The 17,066-nt window shown below is 41.4% G+C and overlaps 2 protein-coding genes across 2 annotated transcripts in view; both read left to right on the forward strand.

Annotated features, from left to right (window-relative positions):
* Nucleotides 1-659: 659 nt before the first annotated feature.
* On the forward strand, nucleotides 660-2,888 carry LOC134210174 (zinc finger and BTB domain-containing protein 14-like). The gene is made up of 4 exons (XM_062686196.1): nucleotides 660-983; nucleotides 1,039-1,994; nucleotides 2,089-2,296; nucleotides 2,363-2,888. The coding sequence occupies exons 1-4, from the start codon at nucleotides 831-833 to the stop codon at nucleotides 2,819-2,821; spliced, it is 1,776 nt and encodes a 591-aa protein (XP_062542180.1). The 5' UTR covers nucleotides 660-830; the 3' UTR covers nucleotides 2,822-2,888.
* Nucleotides 2,889-15,216: 12,328 nt separating this feature from the next.
* LOC134210175 (WD repeat, SAM and U-box domain-containing protein 1-like) overlaps nucleotides 15,217-17,066 on the forward strand; it is a 67,414-nt gene continuing 65,564 nt past the window's right edge. Inside the window, exon 1 of the mRNA XM_062686197.1 lies at nucleotides 15,217-15,663. Coding sequence (XP_062542181.1) covers nucleotides 15,560-15,663 — 104 coding nt within the window. The 5' untranslated portion in view covers nucleotides 15,217-15,559. The remainder of the gene's footprint in view (nucleotides 15,664-17,066) is intronic.

Genomic DNA, 17,066 nt, shown 5'->3' on the forward strand with positions numbered 1-17,066 from the left:
ATAATCAGTGTTGGGTGAAACGAATCCCGGCGGCTGACGCATATACACCACCTCGTCCAGCTTCCCGAACAAATACGTCAACTCTATGTCCAAGTGTTTCACGTGCATCCGACGATGGCCTGCTACAGTCAGCAGCACTCGAAATGTTGAGCACATTGCTACAGGAGCTGATGAAATAAATACAAGAGTGCATGACCAAATTTGCCCGCACATTTGTGAGAGATGTTGTGTAAACCATCGCACAGATGGAGCTAGGTAATGAAAGGAGAGTAATTGCCAAGAAATTTGAAGAATTGTATATGGGAAGGCCCGTCGGTTTGTCGGTGGAAGAATTGTCAATTGAAAGTAAAATCAGCTGATTTTAAACGTCTCGTGAAAATGCCTATAGAGGACGATTATCGCTGCGGTTCCCTTTGTTATCGTTACCAAACATGTTGGGTACCTATCTGTCAAAACGTGCTTCGTTGACATTTAGTGCTATTGTTTTTCGTGATGCTGATTTTGGGAGAACTTAATGACTTAATTTTACAGCCCCTAATCTAAATAGACTATAAGGGTTATCTTACCTTATAGTTTTTGGTGTGATAGAACATGATTTTTTTTTCTAGGGTCGTAGTACGCAGCCACCATGAAAAAGTATTTTGTCAGAAATGCTGTCAATATTTGTTTATGTTTGTTTGTAAATTATTCCTGTAAAATAAGTTTTCAAATTTCAGGATTTTATTCGCAATTTCAGCTCTATCTTGTAATTAAAACAATTTGTATTTGTACTAAGTATTTTGTCAAATAAGAATATTGCTTTACAAGGAAACGCGAAATAGTGCTTAACCATGACAGTGTTTAATTTGGAACATTTTCCCAAAGTGTGTCGACTGTGTTTGAAACCGGAATCGAGTCGAATGTATTCCATCGGAGGTAACTTCGAAAGAATTCGTATGCGTATTGGACAATTTTTAGATGAAATTACATTCGGACCATCAGAGGTAAGAATTGTTAAGTTCTGAGCTTCGTTTTACCTAATCAATGATTCTTTACCAGGATAAGGTTCAGGAGCTTCCTAATCTTGTGTGTGAAGTTTGCCTCAATCAGCTGACAGATTTTGCTATGTACCGGAGCCGACTGTTCCTAACGTTACGATTTATGGAAGCTTTGGTTGATCTAAAGCGGTCGGACTCTGAACCACTCACAAATTTATTCCGCGACAGCAAAGATGAACTGGATGTTCTATTCAAGGATCTCTCTTTGTGTAGTAAGCCTGAGCCTCAGATTGAAGACATTCTACAGGACTTTGAGTCGTACAGTATGGCAAAATGCGAAATAACAGTCAAGGAGGAAAACGAATATCATCTTGACCGGCAAGATGACACACATGATGATCCCGATTATGACGGTCCCGATGATAGTGACATGGATATGAAACCAGAAATAGCTCTGTGTGAGCAATCTTCTCCGAAACGAGAAGATAATGAATCATCCAGTGAGGATGATAAACCGCTTCGACGGAGAAAAAAGTCTAAACCTAAAAAGAAATCCGCTTCTACGTCTGTATCAAGCGAGGGTCCCAGACGCCGTGGTCGTCCGAGGATTCATCCAGATGGAACTTTCCTCAAGGTGCCATGGTCCTGCGACAAATGCAAATTTACAACCAAATACCGCCTGGCCATCGATCGACACAAGGGCGTACATGAGAAACGCGAAAACAGAGCTTACCCGTGTGCCAGTTGCGATCAGGTTTTTAAAACTTACGAAGAGATGCGTTCGCACAGTTTTACGCACCCGGAAAACCAAGTGGTGTGTGAAATATGCGGATTGTCGCTGAAGAATTCATATTCCCTGAAGGCGCATATGGAGCGGCACGAGGACGATCGGAAATACACTTGCGAGTACTGTGACTACACTACTCAGACGAAACTTTCACTGAAGGCGCATATGCTCATTCACACCAACAACATTCTAAAAATGCGATGCGAAGTTTGTGGTGTTTCGTTCAGAACGTAGGTTCCTATTTGTGTATATGTCAAGATGGTCCATCCTGTCTTATTATTGCGTATGCTTCGTTAATCCTAACTTATTTGGTTTATTTTATAGTGCAAGTCGTCTGAAGCGTCACATGGAGGGTCACGACAACGAACGCAAATATCCATGTGAACAGTGTCCAGCACGTTTCAACACTACCAATGCGCTTCGAAATCATCGTACTCGCGTACATTTAGCGATTCGACATCTTTGCGAATATTGCGAAAAAACATACGATCAAAAAATTGCGTTACGGGATCACATTGAGCGGGTTCACAATGTACTAATGTACACAATGTTAATAGATTTCAGATTATGATGTTCCATTTTTTTTTTGTAATTGTAGATTCAATGCAATTTTATATGCGACATATGTGTGGTCACGTATGACAGCCAAGAGAGACTGGATCTCCACAAGCAGCGGCATGAAAACCCCAAACCTATGGAGTGTAGACTGTGTTTGACGCTTTATGCCAGCCAGGAAGATTTCGACAATCACCTGTGCATTACGTACAGAGATGACTACTTGTGCTGTAACAAGGATCTGCGCAATCACGCGCAGTACAATCGGCACATGCTGGTGAAACATGGTCTGAAAACCAATGATCGGGTTAAACCCGTCCCGGGAATGTTACTAGGACAGTTAAGAGGAGCTCGAAAGCGACTGGAACAATGCCGCAAGTGTGACATTGCCTTCCCATCTAGGGCATTGAAACTGCAGCATATGATCGAGTGCACCCGAACGTCGGGATCTCAAGTGAACTATTCTAATGCAGATGGTAACGTAGATGTCCAAGATTACTAGAATTTAAAATTTTAGCATATTTATTGTAACCAAATATTGACATACACACAATTCTGTTTTTACACGATTTGAATTTTCTCAGATGAGCGTCAACATCAACTATCTATATTTCCGTATACATTGCATCCCATCTGATTTTTCTTTGAATATTTATTATTTTTTGGAACATGCTGCAAAGCTATTCTTAGAAAAAAGAGTCGCGCGAACGAAAAAATTGGGTAAAAACAGAATTCTGTGTACTGTTTGCCATCTCATTAGTGATCCGAACAATTCTAACGTAAACTCGACAGGTAGGGCGCAATAATACTGAGAAATCATCTATTGGGGTTTTCGTGTCAGCATTTCTCGATAATATGTGTTTCCAATTGATTTTCGAGTATCCATTGACCAAAAAGTCATGTGATCCAAACATCATGACATGACTTTTATGTACTATCTAATATCGAATTAGGCTTACACAATCTTCTTATATGGCTCTACATTCCAACTAGTACTTGGCCTGCTTTTCAAATAGGTATTCTATTAGCACTCCCTCAGTTATTAATTAGAAGCTCTTCTATGCCCGCCATTGCATGTATCAAATAAACAATTAATAATAAACAAATATCTATTTTGGGCATACAATAGATACACTATGCCTAGGGAGTCAAGAATGTTTCCAACCCCCCCAAAACATCCTAGACCAGACGGAGCATCAAATCAATTGCATCTTAAGATTGGCAATCCTAGGCCTTTGCTCGCAAGGCTAACTGCAGCCCCAAAATATTTTTTTTTTAACCTTACCCTTGGACCCAGAATTTGATAAGGAAACCACTTGATAGATGTTCATAGTTATAGTGAAGAATTATGAATTGTTTGAGCATTGATCCCAAAATCTATGGGCTAGTGCATAGTTTCCCAAAGTAGTGGGTCGCGACCCCCCAGCCTGTGTAAATCTTATGAAAGGGGGTCGCGATCCCCCAACCTTGGGAAGCTATGGGCTAGTGCGAAACGCCAAAACTGCAAAAGAAGCTTGGGACAATCTGCGCGATACGCACGAGCATAGTGGTTCCACTAGGAAGATTGATCTGCTGAGGAAGCTGACTGGAATCCGATTAGTCGCTGAAATCATTTGAAATCAAAAAGAAATCATTTGCCAGACGCCCGGAGTGGCCTGTGCTTCTCCATTCAGCTCGGTCCATGGCTGCACTTCGCCAACCACGCAGTCTGCAGAGGGTCCGCAAATCGTCCTCCACCTGATCGATCCACCTTGCCCGCTGTGCACCTCGCCTTCTTGTTCCCGTCGGATCGTTGTCGAGAACCATTTTTACCGGATTACTGTCCGACATTCTGGCTACGTGCCCGGCCCTCCGCAGTCTTCCGATTTTCGTGGTGTGAACGATGGAGGGTTCTCCCAACATCCGATGCAACCCACCATAGATGGTACGCAACACTTTCCTTTCGAAATCTCCCAGTGCGCTTTGGTCCTCCACGAGCATCGTCCAGGTCTCGTGTTCGTAGAGAACTACCGGTCTAATAAGCGTTTTGTAGATAGTCAGTTTGGTGCGGCGGCGAACTCTATTCGATCGGAGCGTCTCGTAGCATCCAAAGTACGTACGATTTCCAGCCACTATGCGTCTCCGAATTTCTCTGCTGGTATCGTTATCGGAGGTCATCAATGAGCCCAAGTACACGAATTCTTCAAACACCTCGATTTCGTCATCACCGATAGACACTCGTGGTGTGTGGCTTACATTGACTTCTGATGAGCCTCTTCCTATCATGTACTTCGCCTTCGACGTGTTGATGACTAGTTCAATCCGTATAGCTTTGCTTTTCAGTCTGATGTAGGCTTCCTCCATCCTCTCAAAGTTACGTGCCATAATATCAATGTCGTCGGCGACACCAAATAACTGGACGGACTTCGTGAAAATCGTACCACTCGTGTAAATCCCTGCCCTTCGTATTACTCCAAAGCGATGTTGAATAGCAGGCACGAAAGACCATCACTTTGCCGAAGCCCTCTGCGCGTTTCGAAGGGATTCGAGAATGCCCCTAAAACTCGAACTATGCATATCACCCGATCCATCGTCGCCTTGATCAACCGCATCAGTTTATCCGGAAATTCGTTTTCGTGCATAAGCTGCCATAGCTGGTCCCGATCGATTGTATCATATGCGGCTTTGAAGTCGATAAATAGATGATGTGTGCGCACGTTGTATTCGAGCAATACCTGACGTACGACGAACACCTGATCTGTGGTAGAGCGCTCACCCATAGATCCCGCCTGGTACTGCCCCACTGCCCCAAACTCTCTTGCAATTGGTGTTAGTCGGCGGCATAAAATTTGGGAGAGTACGGCGGCGTTCAGCAATAAGATTGCGCGGTAGTTGCTACAATCCAGCTTATCGCCCTTTTCGTAGATGAATGAGCCGGCCGATTTCCTCCTGGATTTCCTGAAGATTCGGAGCCGGAAGTCGCATGTCCTGCGCTCGAGCTCCTTGGTTCATTTCCATATCGCCACCGTTGTCTGCAACATCGCCATTCAGCTGCTCTTCGTTTGCTGCCGTCACCTTCGGAGCACCTTACGCTTGTTCGTAAGAAGGTTCCCGTTTATGTCCCTACACATAAGAACGGTTCCTGGCTTTACTGAAACCTGGCTTGATTCTCGAACTATTTCGAGCTACGTTTTTGGAGCCGGCTACGAAGTTTTTCGCTGTGATCGCAACAGGGAGAATAGCAGGAAAACTACCGGAGGTGGCGTACTTGTTGCAGTTAACTCCAGCTTGAAAGCAAAAATGGTTGAGAACGGTTCTGACGGTTGAGAACGGGAACACCGTTGAGCAAGTATGGGTTGTTCAGTTCATTCAGCTTGGTGACAGGCAACTATTCCACTGTGCTGTGTACATCCCTCCGGATCGGACTTGCGACTTGGATCTCATTGACACGCCGATTTGTATCTTGTGCTTCAGATGTGGCCGCGCCTTGTGATGAGGTTGTGATTTTTGGCGACTTCAACTTTACGAGCATTACATGGACTCCTATTCACAGCGGCTTCTTCCGTCCGAATCTTGAAAGCTCCACGTTCCACGCAGGTGCCGGTAAATTTCTGGATAACTACAGTATCGCAACGCTATCTCAAATCAATGGCGAGGTTAACGAGAATAATCGCTCTCTGGACCTCTGCTTCGTGAGTGGTCGTACCACGGCACCTTCCATCTGTTTGGCTCCTGCACCCTTAGTTAAGATGTTGCTCATCACCGCCCTCTAGTGATTGCCGTCGAAGATAATGTTATGCGTGATTTCTTCAATCCCCCAGCCGTGGTGTCGTACGATTTCCATAGGGCGGACCATCGCAGTATTACTGAAGTGCTATCAAATATGGATTGGGATCACTTTCTTGATCCAGTAGACAATAATTCTGCTGCAGAAACTTTTTCTCACATCATGGTGTACAAGAAAGCTGCACTCAGAAGTTACACGAAACACCGTACGTTGCCACTCAAATTCCACTGTCAGACTCAACAACGGAGCGGATCAGTCGTTATCATTTCCTACGCTAGCAGAGGGATACAACGACGACTAAGATATCACCCAAAGTCCTTTTGGAGCTACGTAAATGAACAGCGCAAAGAGACTGGATTTCCATCGTCCATGGTATTCAATAGTGAATCTGCAAGCACCCAACAAGGTATATGCAACCTGTTCTCAGCTAAATTCGCCAGTGTGTTTGAAGACGAACAACTACCTGTTGATGTTTGATGTCGCGACCACCGCTGCCAGCAACGTCCCATTAGCTAATCAATCGCTCGGTGATATCGAGGTGAATGTTGAAGCCATCTCAATAGCGATGTCTAAGCTTAAGACATCATCTAAGCCTGGTCCTGACGGTGTTCCATCGATGATTCTCAAAAAGAATATTACCTGTCTGCTGGAACCCCTTCTCCAGTTAATCCAACTCTCTCTATCCAGCGGCACATTCCCATCTTGCTGGAAGACTGCAGATATGTTACCGGTCTACAAAAAGGGGAGCAATGTGATGTGAACAATTATCGGGGTATCACATCGCTTAGTGCAATAGCGAAGCTTTTTGAACTGGTTGTCATGGACCCGCTGAATGCCCACTGTAAACAATATCTTTGCGCTGACCAACATGGTTTTACAGCTGGCCGTTCAACAACTACTAACTTGTTGTGCCTAACGTCGTACGTCACGGATAGCAAGATTGCACGCACTCAAACGGACGTGATTTACACGGATCTTTCTGCAGCATTCGATAAGCTGAACCATACAATTGCAATCGCCAAGCTTGACAGACTTGGAGTCGGTGCAAATCTTCTCGATTGGTTTCGATCATATCTGACCGGGCGCCAGCTTGTGGTTGCTTTAGGCGATTGTCGCTCAGATAGTTTCCGCGCTTCGTCTGGTATACCGCAGGGCAGCCACTTGGGGCCTTTAATTCTCCTGCTTTACTTTAACGATGTTCACCATGTAATCGATGAACCACGATTATCCTTTGCGGACGATCTGAAGATATTTCTTCGCATCTGCTCAATAGCCGATTGCCAATCCCTCCAAAACCAGATCACTGTGTTTGCCAACTGGTGTACTCTGAACCGACTTGTGGTCAATCCGGCGAAATGTTCGGTAATTACTTTTTCACGAAAGAAGGAGCCGATCCGCTTTAGTTACTCTCTTCTCGACACGACCATTAACCGAGTGCATTGCGTGAAAGATTTGGGAGTTCTTCTGGATTCGCAACTTACAGCTTGGTACCCAACATGTTCCGGACAGCAAAACAAAGGGAACCGTAGCGACAATCTTTATCTAGTAACTAAAATATCTTTTGCTTGAAGGCACTCTACTGCTCTCTCGTCCGGTCGACGTTCGGCCTCGTGCAGTGTTGCAGCAATCTCGCCCATGCTGTTTTCTTCTCCTCAACTAACTGCTCACATTCGCCGTTATACCAGTCGTTTCTTTGATCGGAGGGAACCGTACCTAGTGCAGGGGTTGCCGTGCTTCCAATGGCGGATCGAATATCTCTCTAGCCATCTTCAAGAAATGCTGCGCGTGCCACTTCCAGCTGCTGCGCGTAGTATTGGACTTGTCCACCGTCTTGTAGCCGCCCAATGTTTAGCCGTGGCAGACGACTCCGACGCGTGTTGTACACCGTCGAGAGTTTTGAGTGCAGACATACTGCAACGAGGTGGTGGTCGGATTCATTATTCGCACTGCGGTAAGTGCGTACGTTCGAGATGTCGGAGAAGAATTTACCGTCGATTAGAACGTGGTCGATTTGGTTTTCCGTTTCTTGATTAGGTGATTTCCATGTGGCCTTGTGGATATTCTTGCGGAGGAAGAAAGGGCTTCGGACTACTATTCCGCTGGAGTCTGAAAAGTTTATGCATCGTTGGCCGTTGTCGTTCGAAGCAGTATGAAGACTATCTGATCCGATGACCGGTCTACACATTTCCTCCCTTCCTACCTGAGCGTTCATATTGCCGATGACGATTTTGACGTCCCGCAGTGCACGTCGATGATGCTATAGTTGAAGAAACGGCTTCTTGCTCAAAACCATCTTGTTGGTGGTGCCACAGCTTTAGTAGAGGGTAGCCGCTCGATGCCCGCTTTTCCACACTTTCTGTCATGTCCATCAGATTTACTGCAGCGCTACGGCGTCGAAGTGGCGGGGATGTAATTCATCGTAGATTATCCTGTAGCAACCTGCGAAGCCTAGCGACTTGCACTTCCATGTTCAATCGTGATTCTTTATTCGTCGCCTAGGTCGTTGCCGATTGTATCGAGTTGTATTATCTTCTATGTCGTTCGTAATGGTCGTTTTTAAAGGGGGCTTATTGAGCCTGCGCAAACTTCCTGTCTCGTCGGAGGGCCGTTGTGTCAGGTCTGTTTAGCGTCCCACCTAACACCAGGACTTGGGCGTGTGCGCTTTGAGTGGCTTTTTTTAAAGAAGTTTAACATAGCCCACTGTCAAACCTCACTACATCCTTGGCAGGCACCACAATTCGCAGATGACCTGGGGAGGAATCGTCAAGCCCTTGGACATAGTCTATGCTGCCCCCAATGCTAATGCTAATGATCCTCCACGAGCATTGTTCGGATGGGTATATCCCGTTAGGCATAATAGACTTTAGGCTTGAAATTACCCGAAGAACGACCCTCTAGGCAAATGACCCGATCGGTAGCTCTCTACGGACATGAGACCTGGAGGATGCTCGTGGAGGACCAACGCGCACTTGGAGTTTTCAAAAGGAAGATGCTGCGTACCACCTACATATGTTAGGGTGCAAATGGCGGACGGTACGCGGAGCAGGCGAATGAACCACGAAGTGCATCAATCAGCTGCTGGGAGAACCATCCATCGTTCACCCGCGACAATCGGACGACTGCGGTGGGTCTGGCACGTAGCCAGAATGTCAGATAGTAATCCGGTGAAAATGATTCTCGCGACGATCCGACGGAACAAAAAGGCGAGCTGTGCAGCGAACAAGGCGGATCGATCAAGTGGAAGACGATTTGCGGGCCCTCTGCAGACTGCGTGATTAGCGATTCGATCGGAGCATCTTGCGGAGACCAAGGTACGTACGATTCTGTACGATGAAATGGTCTGTGTTCGTATCCGCATAACTTGAAAACGGCTGGATGGATTTTCTTCATTCCTTCGGCAAATATGTTCGTTACCGTTTCCGACGGGTTTATGATATGATACTTCCTCATAAGAAAAATCCGAGTAAGGTTGTGCAAATCGTGAAAAACTAAAATCAGGATTTGGAAATTTCACATAAGCATTTTCGCCTACTATGCAACGTCTGCCGGGTCGACTAGTTTTCAATAGTTTTGCACCTTTATTCAGTTGTTTTTAATAGTAGTGCAAAACCTTAAAGAGTTTGTCGATCGATTGATATAAAAATCATCAAAATCGGTTGGAAGATGGCTGTGTTATTAGCCCATACTTTCTGATCACTTATCGTGACGGTCTCAAATTTGATTCTGCAGAATGACCCCCTATGTTTTCCCGAAGGACGTATACTACGTCAAAAACTACAAAGAAGTACAGTTCAATCTGAAATAAAATATTATGTTATACAAAGAGTTGTCCTTAGTCTCCTAACTTAAACTATTGAGTATTAGAATACAGTCACTCTCAAAATTGAGCGTACATCATGGATTAGATGAATATATTCGAAAATTCAAAAGGAAATTAAATTGTTGGCTCGGTTGTTTTTAATGCATATTCATCAATATTCATCCCTTCTTTCAATGTATGCGTACATAAAATGGTTGAAATTTTTTCTCTAAAGTTCATTTATTTGAAAATAATCTCAAAATACGCCTATTAGATGTGACAAAATTGAGCGTACAGCAAATTTTTTTCTATAAAATTCTTATTATATTATTCTTATTACATCTGTTTTCATCATTTACCGACTGATTTTTCCCAAATTAATCGTATGTCTCGCTCGATTTCGAATATCTATCATATATAAGACACGATGCCGGTGAAATCCATATCTTAAAGCATCTATTTTGCCCAGCAGCATTGAATTGTTAAATAGCAATGTTTATACCTCTCACTTGTTCGCCATTTTGACCAAAACATGGTTTAATTTCAAAACATTGAATGTTTAAGTAGCGGATGTTTATTATTATAAATATAATCATGAAAAAACAATATTAAAATACATTAATCGTGTTTATAATAAGAAATTTTATAGAAAAAAAATCACTGTACGCTCAATTTTGTCACATCTAATAGGCGTATTTTGAGATTATTCTCAAATAAATGAACTTCAGAGAAAAAATTTCAACCATTTTATGTACGCATACATTGAAAGAAGGGATGAATATTGAAATGCATTAAAAACATCCGAGCCAACAATTAAATTTCCTTTGGAATTTTCGAATATATTCATGTAATCCATGGTGTACGCTCAATTTTGAGAGTGACTGTATGGTCCATGGTTTCGCTGTGCGGCGCAGCTTTTATAGCCTATTCAGATTGGGCTATTTATGACTTTGTTAAGTGAGAGGGTATCCAATTATTACGAGGTGTTCAGACTGCAGCAAGATAATATATCTTGACGTTTCCATGCTTCCTCATTTGCACGCTAATACAGGGTTGAATTCAAGGAGAGTTTTAAAATTTAATTTGCGAAATCAAGCATTTGTGTGGCGACCGTGGCGACAATCGAACTTTTTTTTTCTGAACAAAGTTTCTACGAAAAAAAATATTAAAAAAAATATGAAAAGGGATTTTCGAAGAATATTTGAAGCTCTCATTAAGGATAATGAGCGAAGCTACATTCATTAGTTGGGTGTGCCGTTCTTCGGGGAATCAGACTATTCCTCAATTTATGTTTAAGTTTAAAAATATTTTGATTCTGTACTATGATCGAACGGAGATTTGATAGAAAAATTTAGATACTTTTGGGAATTCTCACAAATAAATAAAAAAAAGACGATTGGACCAATTTTCAAGAAATATTATCGAACTAAAATGCATTTCCACCAGTATCTCCATGTATGAAGGGCAACTCAGCAATTTATTTTTTTTTTCAAAAATGGAAACTGAACCATTGCGTTCTACTCGACAATCAATGATACAGCTTCTAACAAAATCGAATCGTGTCAATGTGATATAATTTAAACTGGATGTTGGATGAATATGTATAAATTATATGTATAAACCCATTCAAATCGTACAGTTGTCCCACGTGAAAAATGTTGAAATCCAAAGTATATTAAGCCATTCAAGGAGCAGAATTGAAACAATTTATGAAATCATGTTTATTCATGAAATATATTCGTTTTACAACCATTCCTACGGCCCTTGAACTTTGAAAATTTATTCGATTTGTTCTATTAAATCTAGGTTTAAGTTAAATACTTCATGTTAATTCTAGAGAGCATCTGTTTTTTAAACAATTCATGTTGAATAAGTGGAGAATAAATAATTATCATCATTATTTTTCATCATATGAAATGCTTTCCACAAAACCATCACAATCCGAGTTATTCTTCAGCGCTCAGAAGATTTCTCGCTTAACTTTTCAAAAGGTCCTAAGTAACATTTTTTTCATGAATTAATTTGAATAGCGCAATCAACAGAACAACATGAAAGCTTTTGATTGCGCTATTCAAATTAATTCATGAAAAAATGTTACTTAGGTCCTTTTGAAAAGTTAAGCGAGATTTCCATCTAACATGCATTCGACCCTGGTGCGACAGAAAGAGCATGACTGTCAACTACGAAACGAAATGAAAACAGAGAGAATTTTCTCTCTGGTAAAGAGAGCGTGACGCTTGTCAGTTTTGTTTTGTTGAATTTCTCCCTGCATTCCAGTTAGAACGGAAGCTCTCTCGTAATAATTGTTCGTAATAAATTCTTTTTAGAGGGTATCTTTTGACAGCGCAAAATGTATGGAATATTACGTAAATAATGACATCATAAAGCGTATTTACCCTGAAACGCCAATTATCATGTCATTAATGGCGTAATCTGAATAGGCTATTAGTCTTGCTGTAAAAAGTAAGTTTGAGCAATGTGTGTGCTTTTCTAGAAGCGTTCAATTATGATGGCAAATGCCTATAGTAACCTTTATGTGGATTCTCCTATGCTGCCATCATACGTATATTTAGCCCATCTTTGATGGGATTACTATTTACATAAGACAGTTATGCGTGTAAAGGCAGTATTTGTAAATTTGATTTAATTTTATCCAATGATGTGGATTTTTATTATTGTGGGTAAATTCATATTTCAAAAGTTCCTACTCCGGGTAAACGGGTGATATGCAAGAAGGCGTATTTTAGGAAAATGTGTGAGTCAAAAGAATGTATCACTCATTTGCCTTTTTTCCGAGCAAATGCGTATTTTAAAAGAGGAAATCCTTCGTTAACCTTATTTCGTGCAAATTCGTGCCTTTCAAGAAGGAATTTATTTGCTAATTTTTATATGTGCCTTATTTTGGACAAACGCGTGCGTAGCACACAAACATTATAGACTTATTTGCCCTATTCAGGGAAATGCGCGTTTTAAAAGAAGGAATCATCGACTTAATTGCCTTATTCCGGGCAAATGCGTGGGGCCCTATTTGTTTACTCAATCAAGGCTTCAAAATAAGATTATTTTTTCTGTTTTGGCTAAGCCAGAATAGCCGTGACCATGCGATGCACCGTGACGGTTCATTGATAATAATTGTTATACTTTTCCGTGAGTCGCGTCGCTTCGCATCGCACGTCGCGTCGCTTCGCATCGCACGTCGTTTACTCTGGCGGGCACCTTTCCGAGCAGCACCTATGCTTCAAATCAGTGGCGTAGCCAGAAAATTGGTCTGGGGGGGGGGTTTTCTGAATTTTTTTTTTCGAAAAAAAAATTCTACCAAAAATTTTGTCTTTGTCTTTGTCGCTTCAAATAGATCACTGCAACATCTATACGACCAGATTCAGTTGCAATTAAGTCGCAGCAACTGAATTTGCAACAATTTTGCTATTTGGGTTATGGTCATTATGCCAAAAGGTACTTTGGATTTGAAACTATAGTGCCACAATGGCCCTTGCACATCCAACTCATCAAGACAAATTATTTTATGTATGGTCTTGCGATGATGTTTGTAAGAAAACAAGAATATGAAATCATGCACATCTATATATTCTGTTTTCTGGGGAATAGTATAGAACCAAATTTACGTGATCATTTTCCAAGGCTCTTATAGATGTGCAAAAATTATCCGCAGTACAAAAAGCACGTGCTTTCAAGGCATTCACCATCAGAATCCACAACGTGGCGGCCAAATTTTCAAAAATATCAAAGTAGCTCTGGCGCTTATTTTACGTTCCGACTAAAAAATAAGCGGAGGAGTAGATTTTTTATGAGCGGTACAATATTGTTTAAACGGTCATAAAAATATCTAATCCTCCACTTATTTTTAGTTGCAACGAAAAATAAACGCGTCGCCTAAAAAAACATACCTTCAGAAAAAGCTGCTTTGATATTTTTGAAACATTTGGCCGCCACGTGGTGGATTCTGGCGGTCAATGCTTTGATAGCACGTGCTATTTTAGCAGCGGATAAATTTTACACATCTATGAAAGCCTAAACAAATTTCACGAGAGTTGTAATTTTGTTGCAAGGCACAATGCAATAACATCGATGAGAGACACAATCGTACACATCGCCTACTCCACTCAAACTTTCAACCAGATACGGAACTAGAATGTCGGACAAAATTCCGGTAAACAAAATTGTCTCCATTGATCCGACGGGTACGATCATATAGACATAAAGATGCATTTCGAACCCTGCGGAGAATGGCCAAATTGGGGGTATGTTAAGCTTATGTTAAGTCAATGAAGGTATTGAATCATTTTGGGTGGAGTATTGCAAATGTTTCTCAAAAATAAAATCATGTACCTACCAATCAGAAATATAACTCTGATGTGAAACGGAAGTAAGACTTCTCACCGGATATAACAGGCAGAACATTGCGTGTGTATATTAAATTGACCCGCTCACATTACAGCGCATGTTCTTCAAAACCACGTGCAAGGGGGTGTGTCATATGACACTCATACATTTGCACACCTATATACAACATCTGTAACAGCCAGGTAGTAGCATGAAAAATTGTAAACAGAAATGGTTACTAGGTTACCAACGGTCAACAGGTGTACTTTGTTTATTGAGTAGAAGCAGAAATACCAGAACGCTAGTAGTATTTTCAACAACAATCTAACTTAGCTGCTGCTTATTATGCATCATGTTGTAGCGCCAAGCTAACTAAATATTGGTCACGCAAACATTAATGACATTTGCAATCTTAAACCACAGCATAATATGTATCTGTCAAAGGTACAACAAATTAGTGGAATTAAATGGAATAGAACAAACTCGTCTTATGACAAATCAACTGTCTATTGGCGCCATTTATCTATATTGTACTTATTTAATTTTTGTGTTATGGTCCTATATTAAGTACATAATTTGAATGCATCGCCGCAAAGACATGTTGTAGCGAAAGTCTGGGTAATTAATCTTATTAATTCGCTCTGAGTTTTGTTCAATACCAATTGTGTCTGCCATAATGACCATGTGATGCATACCCAGCACAGATGTTTTCGATTCTCCCCCTTCAATGCCGACGTCATAAATATCCATAACGTGTACTGCTGCTTGTGGTACTCCCAGACACTGCATATATATAGTTTATGACAAAAGTCTATAAGTATTATCGTTAATTTTTGTATAGGTGTATAATACTACTGGCAATTACCGTATGATTGTGGTTTCTTCTATGTAGTACGACAGTGCCACACTTATTGCGTTTGATATGCAATGTCTCTCATCGTGGATGTGATGTCATGTAGATTTTTTGCTGCAGTTCGGCCCTTGTCTTGGGACGAGAACAGTCGTGTTTCGTTAGATTAGTCAAACCGGGTTCACAACTGCATACGATAGCTACTAATAAATGTTTATCACCTGAACCGTAGCGTATTGCTCGTTTGTCCTATAGCGACATCGGTACGTTAATGCAGCTGACTCATTTCATCTTGTTAATGCAATTGCGAGACCGAACTGTTTGGTTTTGAACCTGATGTGCTGTTATCAATAGTTGCTTGCTATCGTGATAAGACTGAGAGTATCGTTGATTTTCATGCGCAACACGTCATTGTGGTCTGCAGAAATTTTGAATCTACCAAAGTGCTCGTGCGCGATCAGTGAATTTGAACAAGCCTATCAGAATGAGTGGTTCCAGAACGAAGATATTGCAAAAGCTATGCGTGCATAATAGCGATGTCACGTCTGTCGACTTTTTTGGGAATTCGTTACTGGCCACAGGGTCAAGGTAATACCACTAGTTACAAGGTCACATATGCCTAAATGTATAAAATATGGATTAGCTTGCTGCTATCACGGGAACATTATCATCTATAATGCAGAGAACCCTCACCGACCAATTCAATCCTACCATCATATCCAATCGATTTGTTCAGACACTTTTCCTTTCGTTTTTCACCTGCCGCAGATCCCATACCGAGAAAATCAAATACCATTCAGAACCGGTGATACTGTGGGTACATCCATTCTACCGCGAATAATTGCTTCTCACTAGCTCCCGAAAGGTGTAGTGTTGAGTTTAACATAAACGTGAAGGATCGATATTAATCTGCTATCTACATTTGGTTCTATTTTTAAACCCATCACCAGCGGAACCGTTGATGGATTGTGTATAGGTGCTTTATTGGATGGATTACAATAATGTCCCTTGTCGCTTTAATATGCTGTCACACCGTTCCATAAGATTATAGGGCGATAAAGCTTGATGTCAGCGATGATTTGTTTATAAATGCTTGCCCCTGTGGTGCCCTGTACGTGCATTATTGATGCCACGAATATGAAATAACTTTATTAGCCTTATGGATGGCACTAATCGAACATGATTTATTCGGTGGACTACCTTTTGGACAACAAAAATTGCCGGTGATAGTATACCGTCGACCCTGAAATAAACCAATTTGAACGAAAACCTGAACATTGTCATGAACTTTCAAATCAAGTGCGAAAGATATCGTCCATGGTTTAGTCAAAGTTCATTGGTCAATAATTCATATCACAGGATCCATTAAAAAATATTTGGTATGGTGGACTCTCTGCGCAATGTTTTTGCTACAACTTCCTTTTATAGTGCATTGCTCGAATTCTCGCTTAACTTTTCAGAATTACCTAAGTTACATTTTTCATGATTTAATTTGAGCACTGCAACCAAAAGCTTTCATAATGATCTGTTGATTGCAATATTCAAATTAAGTCATGAAAAAAATGTTAGTTAGGTCCTTTTGAAAAGTTAAGCGAGAATTGTAACATTTACAGCGTGACAACGCTAGTACAGACCCCATTCGATTTTGGGAACACGTTCGGAACATTGATGTTGCCAAAACTTCAACATTTATTCACTTTTTGTGACGCTAGACACACTATATGACCCTTTTTTACACGAATTTTGAAATCTAAACGTTTAAACTAAAAAATGTTTTACCCGGATTTAAAAAGAAAAATTCGTCGTTTTCGGAGTCTAATCTATATTTCTTTAGACCTGTGCGCCGCCGCGCCACGCCGCCGCCGCCGGTGGTTTTACTCGCGCCGCCGCCGCCGACGATTTTGGGTCGGCACGCCGCCGATCATAATTTTGCCACGCCGGTGACTAATCGCAATAAAAAAATAATTTTTCACATCCAAAGGAATTCCTTA

The sequence above is a fragment of the Armigeres subalbatus genome, chromosome 2 (genome assembly GCF_024139115.2).
Source record: "Armigeres subalbatus isolate Guangzhou_Male chromosome 2, GZ_Asu_2, whole genome shotgun sequence".
Taxonomy (NCBI): Eukaryota; Metazoa; Arthropoda; class Insecta; order Diptera; family Culicidae; genus Armigeres; species Armigeres subalbatus.